At 28.9% G+C, this 10,457-nt stretch overlaps 2 protein-coding genes across 3 annotated transcripts; one reads left to right on the top strand and one right to left on the bottom strand.

Annotated features, from left to right (window-relative positions):
* Positions 1 to 808: 808 nt before the first annotated feature.
* LOC113792630 (uncharacterized) lies at positions 809 to 3,491 on the bottom strand. Of its 2 annotated transcripts, none has more exons than XM_075822051.1 (4): positions 2,728 to 3,491; positions 2,136 to 2,300; positions 1,713 to 2,043; positions 809 to 1,616 (listed from the first exon to the last, which is right to left on the bottom strand). In XM_075822051.1, exons 1-4 carry the CDS (start codon positions 2,801 to 2,803, stop codon positions 1,022 to 1,024), a joined length of 1,167 nt encoding a protein of 388 aa, XP_075678166.1. In that variant the 5' UTR covers positions 2,804 to 3,491; the 3' UTR covers positions 809 to 1,021. The 2 variants fall into 2 exon arrangements, with proteins under 2 accessions (XP_075678166.1, XP_027198343.2); XM_027342542.2 differs by having other exon boundaries at positions 814 to 1,619; positions 2,728 to 3,468.
* A 180-nt stretch (positions 3,492 to 3,671) lies between these two features.
* Positions 3,672 to 10,363, top strand: rictor (rapamycin-insensitive companion of Tor). Its single transcript, XM_027342458.2, has 7 exons — positions 3,672 to 4,131; positions 4,207 to 4,429; positions 4,496 to 9,458; positions 9,526 to 9,676; positions 9,742 to 9,889; positions 9,962 to 10,100; positions 10,165 to 10,363. Exons 1-7 carry the CDS (start codon positions 4,035 to 4,037, stop codon positions 10,225 to 10,227), a joined length of 5,784 nt encoding a protein of 1,927 aa, XP_027198259.2. The 5' UTR covers positions 3,672 to 4,034; the 3' UTR covers positions 10,228 to 10,363.
* The last annotated feature ends 94 nt before the right edge of the window (positions 10,364 to 10,457 follow it).

Raw genomic sequence — 10,457 nt, 5'->3', positions numbered from 1 at the left:
CACGTGTCGATAATCGTTTTTTAATTTGATTCATAAAAAATGGAAAAAAATCAACACCATCATCATCAAACAGTTTCTTTTCTACTACTTTTTTTTCTGCTCTACACGTGTTATACAATCACAAATATCAATCGAATGATAAGAATTAGAAAGAAAACAAAAATTTATTATCATATTCTAATCTTGATTGAAAACAATTTTGAATTCAAATCAATCGTTTGTACAACAACAAACAAACAATTTTTTCACACATAAACACCTTAAACTTGAAAATTTAATTGAATTTTTCAGCCTTTTTTTTCATTCTGCCCATCAAATATTTACCCAAAAAATTTAGCTACAGAGTGAGAGAGAACTGAATTCACATTAGTTATTTATAACCGATTATAGAATGGATTCGTGATTCTTCTACTATTTTTCTTTTTCTCGAATGAATAAACATCAATGTTGATATGACATTTTTATGACGAAACGATTGTTTGAATGAATGATTTTATTAGTATCATTTTTTTCAATTCATGTATGAATTTTTCATTTTTATTTCTCGCCTGTATAATTTTCATCCATATTTTCCATAGGTTCACACATTTTGATAATTGAAATTTGTCAACATGCGCGCACGTGTATGATACATCTCAGTAAACATCATCATCATCATGAATGATCATTATCATTCTGGACACATACATCGACAAGGGAGAGAGAGAGAGAGAGAATAATTTGTTAGAATCACATACAACAATCTTAATATTTTATATCATTTGATCCAGATTTAATTAATTTTTTCTTTTTTTTTTTTTTTTTTGGTGAGATCATTTTATTTAATGATAAGAAATAATCTGATCATTTTAATTTCAATTACATAAAAACTTCTTTGGATAATTTATTTATTTATTTATCATCGTTTTCATGTTCTTCGGAATCACTAAACAATATTGATGATGATGATGATGTTGTTGATGATGTTGATGAACTACTACGAAATAGTTCTTCATTACAATCATGGATCGTTCCGATTGTATCATATGTGTATCATATGTTTATTAACAGTTTTAATCAAAGATGTTGATGATGATGACGATCTTTTTAATATTTCGATATCATTATCATTTGGTGAATTCAATACATTTGAATCATATTTTAAGGTAAAACATCGATGATGATTATTATCAACCATTTCGTTTGATACGAATGATAATGGTAATTGATGACGAAAATCTGGAAAATAAAACTGATTTTTTAAATTGATTGTATTATCATTTTGATATCCTAATGAAATCGGTTGATGTTGTTGATGATGATTGTTGTTGCATGATGATGGTGATGAAGAAGCGGATGATAATGATGAAAGGCTATTCTGATTGTTAACAATAATCGATGTATCGAAATGTTCTTCATGATTGTTTTCGATAGTCGTTGAATCTTCTTCTTCTTCCTCCTCCTCCTGTTGTTGTTTCTGATAATCCAAAACATTCGATAATAATCGAATGTATTTGATAGCTAAACGTAGGATTTCATTTTTACTTAATTTTTTATCAGGTGGATATGTTGGTACCAGTTTACGAAGTTCACCAAATGCTCCATTTACATTCTGTTGTCTAGATTTAAGATTATTACTTCTGGGACAAAAATTATTAATTATTTATTGAGTGATCATTTTGACAAATTTCAATTAATAAGATAATTTTTTTCAAAGATAATTCTGAGCTTACCTCCATCTTTCACGTGTTTCGGACGAAGATCGTTTTGATGATGATGATGATGACATATTTGATGTAGTGGTTTGTAATCGATTACAACGATTCAATCGATGGCAGTTTGATGATGATTGATTTATTTTTGTTTCATTTGGCAATAGACCAGTTGTCGTACTAACTAGATTTGTTTGGCCAGATTTTGTATCATCATTTATCGATATATTTGAATCAATATCCATTGTTTCTGTCAACAATTCTTCTGTTGGTGAAATTGGTTCAATTTTTGTTATCATCATCATTTTCGTAATTGAATTGTTTTTCTTTTTCGATTTGAATCCAAGTTCGGCTAATTATCATTTTGATTTTTTTGGGAAAAAAGAGAAAAAAAAATTTCATTTGAAATTTTGTTTGTTTTTTTTTGTATCAAACAAATTTTACCAGTAGAACTATCGGCATCCATCGTTGTCAAATCGGCTGTCGATTTTGTTATGGTTGTTGCTGTTGTTGTTATTTGATTATCTAATTGTTGATTGTCTTGTTTTGATGGTTGAATTTTATTCGAATTTTTCAACAACAATTCGCAATGTTTTTCATCATCAACATCTAAATGGTAAAAATAGAAAAAAAAATTTGATTTTTTACCGAGAATTCTAATCACACAAAAAACAAATTGCCTTTTTTTAGATCTGAATTCGAATAAAAAGGAAACGAGACAAAAACATTCGAACACACACACAGACAGACAGATAGACAAAGAATAAGTACAAAGGAAATAATGGTTTAGGTTTGCTCTTGTTTTTTGTGGCTGATAATCAATGCAGTTTAAAAAAAAAAAATCTTGATCAAAACAAAACGGATGACAGATTTTTTTTTTGTTCTAAATACTCAAATTACTAATCAATCATATTATATATCAGAAAAAAATATGAAAAAATAGTCACAAAAATATTCAGTTGTTGTTGGAAAAAAAAATTTGTCAAACTCGCATGTAACTAATCAATTGATCAAACGATCGATTAAGTTAACTTACCAGAACGACGACTACGACGATGATTATGATGATGATGATCATTATTTCTATGTCCACTGTTGTTTTCGTTGACCATTTTATCTCCGTTTTTTTTCCTGTTTTGCTAACACACATACAAAAATTGATTGTCCTCTCTTGGTATATGTTGTTCGATTTGAATGAATTTGTTGTAATTGAAAATCAAATTTGTCTTTTTCTTTTTGGTCAAATTTGATTTGGTTGGACAATATATACGATTGCTATCCATGGGCTTGTTGGGTCTTTGTTTTTTTCTTCTTCTTCTTTCTAACATTATTATGTCTATTTCGGGTAATTCAATTGTTTCATATTTTACATCCAACAATATTCCGTACCGAAAAAAAAATGAAGGCGGTCCAATATTCAATAAACAAACGATATGATCATTTTTTGGTTTAAAACATGCCCATCATAACGGTTATATATAGACAAACAACTGATCACTGAAACATTGTAGATTCAGAAAAGTCGAAACAGAATTATCAAAATCAATATTTCTTGATTTGCAAACAAAAAAATGGAATGATAGGTTTCAAAATCAAAGTTCATTTTGTTTGAATTCATAAACTGGGGGAAAAAAATTTCTTCTTTTGGTCGCTCGAATTTTCAAATGAAAATGAAACCAAAACAGAATTTATCATTTTCGAATGAATTTTGGAATGAAATCGAACGTTTTGGTTTTTTTTTGAAAACAACCAAGAGAATTGTGCTACCATCTGGTGATCATTGTTGGAACGATTTCCATCGATATTTTGGATCATCATCATCATCATCATCATCGACAACAACAACAATCAGTAAAAGTAAATAAAAAAAAATTACGAAGTGACGGGTGTTTTTGCGTGCAAAAAACAAGTTTATTTTCTGCTGCTCTTTAAATAATCAAAATAATAAATATCAATCGAGAAAAAAAAAGGAAACAAACATCGTTAATGTGTTGTTGTTGTTGTTTTTTTTTATATTTATTTTCATCATACATTTCAAAAACTTTTTCTTTTGAATGAGTTTTTTTTTGTTTTCTTTCTGATTCAATTGATTTTCGATAATCGATAAGCGGTTCGAATTCGATTTTTTTCATCAACTTTATTGATGATGATAATTTCATTCGAATTCCGGCTCTACAATGATTGAATATTGAATATCTTAAGCTATTCAATTGTCCTTCGTTGAAACAAATTGTGATTGTTGTTTTTTTCGTTTTGTTTTTGTTTTGTTTTCGTAATTTTTTCGAGAAAAGGATTGTTTGATTGTTGAAATTCAAATTATTATTATTATTGTTGTTGTGTGTCATGATTAAACTTAATCGAAGTAATCGACATTGGAATCGTTCACAACGTCGAAGATATCATGATAATGATTTTGATATTCAATTTGATTGGAATAGACGTAAGTTTTTGCCTTCAATATTTTTTGTTAAAAACAAAACAAAAATTCATCAAGTTTATTTTTTTGTTTGTATAGCTTTGAATCAAAGTTGTTATGTAATATTATATCATATAATATCAAAAGATTCTATACAGAATAAGAATAAATTATTAGCCTACCTCAATCTATTTACAAAATATTGTTTATATCGTTATGGCAAATTGGATATTAGCGAACAGGCAAAATTGGCCAATATTAATGGCCAATCATCATCTGAAACAACATCATCATTTTTATGTGATACGGAAATTCTTTGTTGGTGAGTTTTTGTTCCTATTTTTTTTTTTATTCAAACAATATTCATTATAATGTTCTGTGTTTTCAGCCTTCGTGTTGGCCTTTTCAATGATGTTGCTGAAGTTCGAGCTGCTAGTTTAAGAGCGATTCGTTATTTTGTACAGAATAAAAAAACATTACATAATTTGATTGAAATTAATCTTCATCATTTGATTGCACGTTCATTGGATATTGTTTTGGAAAATCGTGTTGAACGTGTTCAAGCTATGCGTCTTTTACGTCATCTAATGGCAATCGAACCAAATCTATTTCCAATTGCATTAGGACGTTGTCTTTGTTCAATCGCAAATGATAATTATTCAGAAAAAGATACATTACTTCGTGTTTGTTGGGCAACAATATCCGAATTGACAATTTTGAATGCCATTATTAGTGCTCGTTCTGGTTGTATTAATATTCTAGTTCGATGTGCATTGAATGCCATTACCGGTTTGAATCTATCAGAATATGATGGCGATCTTAGTGGTGGTAAAAATAATCGTAACATAACTAATAATCCGAACAATCTAGTCATGAGTAGCGGCAATGGTATTTTTACTAATTTTACCATACCATTTACAAATATTGCATTATCCGAAGCCATAATCTCATCATTCCTATATTTATATAATTATCCAGAAACTCGACGATTAGTTCATCCAAATGGATCTGATCTATTCTATTTCATATCACCATTCACTGATCTTTATTCTTTTTTTCATGCTTCCACAGCAGCTCAAGAACAGCAAAATTTGAATGCAATACAATTAGATAATCAAGATGATCCACATCATCCACATCATGCTCATGAAGATGGACAAAAATTTCCATTCGATTTTTTTGATGTACATAAAGAAAATAAAGCGGGCCAAAAGAATAAAAATCAAGCACAACAATCATCACAACAAACAAATGCAAGCTATGAACAACGTACACTAAGATATTTATCATGTAAAAATGCCATACTATCTATTCTTCGTTCATGGCCAGGATGTTTTTTTATGTGTCGTGTGGTTAAAATGAATAAATTTTATCCAAATAATAATAAATTAGAATTCAATAGTGAATGGGTAAATATGTCAAGGAAACTTGCCCGTATTTTTTTTGAAGAAAAATTACCCGTTGATGATGATGATTCTACATCAACAATCAACGGATATGATACATTAAATCCATTAGAATCATTGATTAGTTTGCTACATTTACCATATACGGAAATACATGGTCATATTTTGGAATTATTGTACGAACTTTTCGGTTTGAAATTACCTGAATGTTCGGAAGACTTTGATGAAGCAATTAGATGTGTTTATTTTAATTATCAAACTAGACAACAAACATCAAGAATGACCATACAATCGAATAAAAATTATCTACCTGATGAATGGCAACTTTATGATGGTTTTGTTGCTAAAGAAGCTGAAGATATTTTACCAAGTTTAGCCGGTGGACGTTTAAATTTTATTATTAATCATCAGGCTCTTTTACTTCAATCATTAATTGAATTTGGCATATTGGAAGCATTGTTAAATGTTATTCTTGAATCTAATGATAGACCAACAGTCAATTTATCAACCATAATGCTAGGAGAATTGTTACATTTATCCGGTAAATATCTACCACAATCATCATATGCTCATCGATGTCAAAGCCTACCAACTTTAGTTGCAGCATCAGTTTCCAATTCTCGTGAACGACGTAATCGTGCTTTGATGACTATAACAATGTTAAATCGTATACAGGATATTAAAAAACAAGGTCCACAACCTACTAGTCTATTTTTGGAGCAGCAAATTTTTTTCTATTCATCACCATCAAACCCATCACCTTCATCGAATATTTTGGTCGGAAGAAAAAAATCCGGATCAATTTCAAAAATGCAAGATGAAAATGTTCTTTTATCAATTAAAAATTCAAACGTACTAAGAAAAAGCTCATTTCGTGATTGGAATTGGGATCTAATCATCGATATTCTTAAACAGCCTTATGATATTATGCTCAAATTAGAAGATAAAGAAGTACGTTCATTTTGTTCTCGTTTATTGGAATTTTATTTGCCTTCTAAACGACAATTTTCGGCCATATCAAAAAATAGTGGTTTATCATCAACCACTGAAATGACCACTACATCACCAACAACGTTAAAAATGACGCATGGACATAATGAAGTGCTTTATTCAGATAATCCAAGACAGATTTGTTTGGCCGCTATTTATTTTATTGATTTTCTTTTACAAGCAGATGAAAATCATGCTTCCGATTATCTGAATGAATTTATTCATGATCTTGATCGATGTTTGAAAAACATTGCAAACAAAGTGCCATCATCGGATGAAATTTTCATACCATCACGTTTATTATCAACATTATCGCAGAAATATTTTCTACTATTAGGTCGTTTTACTCATAATCGTTCGGGTAGAAATTGGCTGAAAAAAACTCATATCTATCAGAATTTGATCGATTTGATTAATATTTGGACGAATGAAATCTATGCTAAATTGATTATTTCATCATTTGATTATAGTGAAACAGATTTTCCAAGAAATATTCTTTCTAAAGTGCTTACATCATCGAATGAAACGACAAGAATTTATTCAACAAAATTTCTACGTCTTTTATTGCGTATTAATGTTACAGATTTTGCTCAATGGGGAATCGATTTACTAATCAATCAACTTTATGATCAATCATCTGTGATTAGTTTAGAAGCATTGGATATATTAGATGAAGCTTGTGCAGACAATACGAATTATCTAAAAAAAGTTCTTGAACATCGACCGGCACTTCAGAATCTAGGCGATAAAGGAATAGTATTTTTTGCACGTTTTGCATCATTTCCAATCGGTATCAATATGTTGATACAGACAAATACATTGGATCGAGAATTGGATCGTTGGCGTAATCATTTCCATTTACGTTATGTTCGTTTAGTTGAAGATTGTCTAAATGAATGTTTTACTTGCCATCAGAAAAGTGTTACTGGTAAATATGGACGACGACCAGATCGAAGAAATTTTTCACAATTAAGAAGTAGCAGTATGACAGCACATCTTGTACCACATTTTTATGGACAATTAGCTAAAACATACGAAGGATTACAGATTATTATTGAACATTCATTATGTGAAGAAATGTTGGCCATTATTCATACACAAATAAATCGTTTCATTGTGATAAATAAACTACAACAAAATGATGATGATGTGATTAATAAAAATGAAAATCGTGATAACAGTGAATATAATATACTTCGTATGAAAGCTGCATTATGGGCTATTGGTCATATTGGTTCGACTGATATAGGTTTAGAATATTTAATCAAATGTAATACAAATATTTTAAAATTGATTACAACATTAGTTGAACGATCAACAATATTATCGATTAGGGCAACTGGATTCTATGTTATTTGTTTGTTTGCTTCAACATTACGTGGTGCTGATGAATTGGCCTGTTTTGGTTGGTCAGCCATAAAACATTCTCATTATGATTGTTTTCCTATTGATCAACAACATTTTGAAAATTTTCATCTTTTTCCCGTTCGAAATCAGCCAAAAGAATTGAATGATTCATCAACAACAACAACAACAACAGCAGTGGTACCAAAATCGATTGTATCAATTCCGTCTGGTTATTTTTCATTATTTGTTGATAATGATAATTCACCAAATAATTTATTATTATCATCACAAAATACAAATAATACAAATCCATTAATGAATAGTAATCAAGCATGTCAATTCAGTATAAGTAGTTATAGTAGCAGTAGTAGTAGTAGTAGTTATCTATCAATATTACCAACAACCGGACAACATCCGTCAAATAAATTGATTCGAATCAATGGTAAATCAATGGAAAAATTATTAAAACCTGATATGACATCAAATACATCGAATACATCATCGATTGCATCGTTAAGTATTATAAATCCATATAATACAATAACAACAAATAATAATCGATTACGATCATCATCCGATTGTAATTCTTCTGCCAATAATAATAATCAATTATTTGATTCAAAAAAAACGAAACCTGAATCTCAAGATAGTGGAATTCTTAATCATTCTAATGATGGTTTGAATCGATCAAATCTAATTTCACCGGAACGTAATCGAAAAATAAGTGCACCTTGTTTTCCAATATCATCATTGATAATGATAAATGATGATGATAAAATTCGTCATGATTCATATGAAAGTGCACAAACAAATAATAGTGAAAGCTGTTCAGCTAGTTTTACTGAATATTCTACAACATCAAGTCAAAGTAATACACTTGTTCATCATCGAACATTTGAATCGAATAATGTTCAAAATGAAAGTAACAGTTTATCATCACAATCAATCACAGCTAAATCATCAACACTACCAACAACACCTGTACCTATCAATAACAATAATAATCGAATTATAACCAATCAATTAATATCAAATTCTATTGATAATAGTGGTAATAATCGACAACAAACACCAATAGTTATTGTTAATGGTGATGATCCATATCCAAGTCCAATGGATGCATATGGTTATGCACAATTAATAGCCATACAAAAATGTCGAGTACAATCACTTTCGGGAAATGGTTTTTTCAGTTTTAGTAGTAGTAATTTTTCCAACAGTATTCCGGATTCATTTCCAAAAAGTATCGATTCGGTTAATACTGATACATTTTCAATGGATTTATTTCAAAGTAAAAATTCATCGAATGAAACATTTCAAAAATCATCGAATACAAATCGTATACAAATTCAATCGCCTGTTCAATCGATGATGAACGCCAATAGTAATCAACAAAACAAATTGATAATTAATCAATTATCAGTAAATGATACTATACAAGGTGGTGTTAATACTAAACAACGATCATTATCGAATGATTCACAAATATCCGGTCAATCAGAATTTGAAATGACAACCGGAATTAATTTTCAACAAACAGATGAAAAATCAAATTTCATGTGCCTTTGTCTTCCACAAAATCTTTCACTTATTTTTCATCTTGAAGAGGTAATATTTTTTGAGAAAAAAAAATTTTATTAAATTTTGAAATTTAATTTTAATTATTCATAAATAGAGTACGACCAACAAACCAAAAGCAAAAGAACGATTAAAAACTTCTGATCAATTAAATAATGTTCATAATGCTGCCAAATGTTTATTATGTTGTAAAGATTTTGGTATTGAAATTACGAACAACAATCATTTATTTTCATCATCAAACAATGGTAATCATTTTATTTTTTCAGTTTTTCACTGATAATAGTAATTTTTTAAACAAATTTATAATCAGAACCATCATCAGAAGTGGAACAAAAATCTGATTCGGAAATGATTGATAATGTTAATGATCTGGAAGTACATCGTGATGAAGTATTACGTTTAGTATCAAATTTAAGCGTTGCAATTTATTCTAAACAATCGGAACAAGGACTTTTAAGGTAATTTATAATTGATTTCTTCTTTTTTAAAAAAAAAAATCATAATTTTTATATTAATTTTAATCGATCAAGTCTTAAGCAAAAATATCCAAAAATATTTGAAAATTTCTGCCTTTATTCGGATGTTTGTTTACAAATGGAACGTAATAATTATAAAATAACTGCAAGAAGATTTTTACATGAACTTTTTATGGATATCAATGTTAATCAGGTATGTGTTTATTTTTGTTTTCCAAATCAAATTATGATTAACAATTGTTTTTTCCCATGAAAAGTTTTATCAACATGCCGAAGCTATAATGAGGAAGTACGAACATTTAAAACCAATTGAATCATGAACCAATCAAGATAATAAAAACAATGAATGAAATTTTGTTGTCAATCTTTCATTTTTTATTTATTTATTTTTTAAAAAAAACTGAATAAACTATTGTAGTCTTTTCAAAAAAAACAAAAAATAAAAATATTTTTTTTCATTCAAAAAATCACGCAAAATGACAAGCAGTCACACCTGTTGACGAAACATTTATTCAGGTGTGTTAACATTGCACGCATGCGTTGTATGTTT

The sequence above is a fragment of the Dermatophagoides pteronyssinus genome, unplaced genomic scaffold (assembly GCF_027571235.1).
Source record: "Dermatophagoides pteronyssinus isolate colony J.1.1.1.1 unplaced genomic scaffold, Derpt_VIB-CSIC_2022.12 sq0014, whole genome shotgun sequence".
NCBI classification, from domain to species: Eukaryota; Metazoa; Arthropoda; class Arachnida; order Sarcoptiformes; family Pyroglyphidae; genus Dermatophagoides; species Dermatophagoides pteronyssinus.
This window is presented reverse-complemented; position numbering and strand designations above follow the sequence as displayed.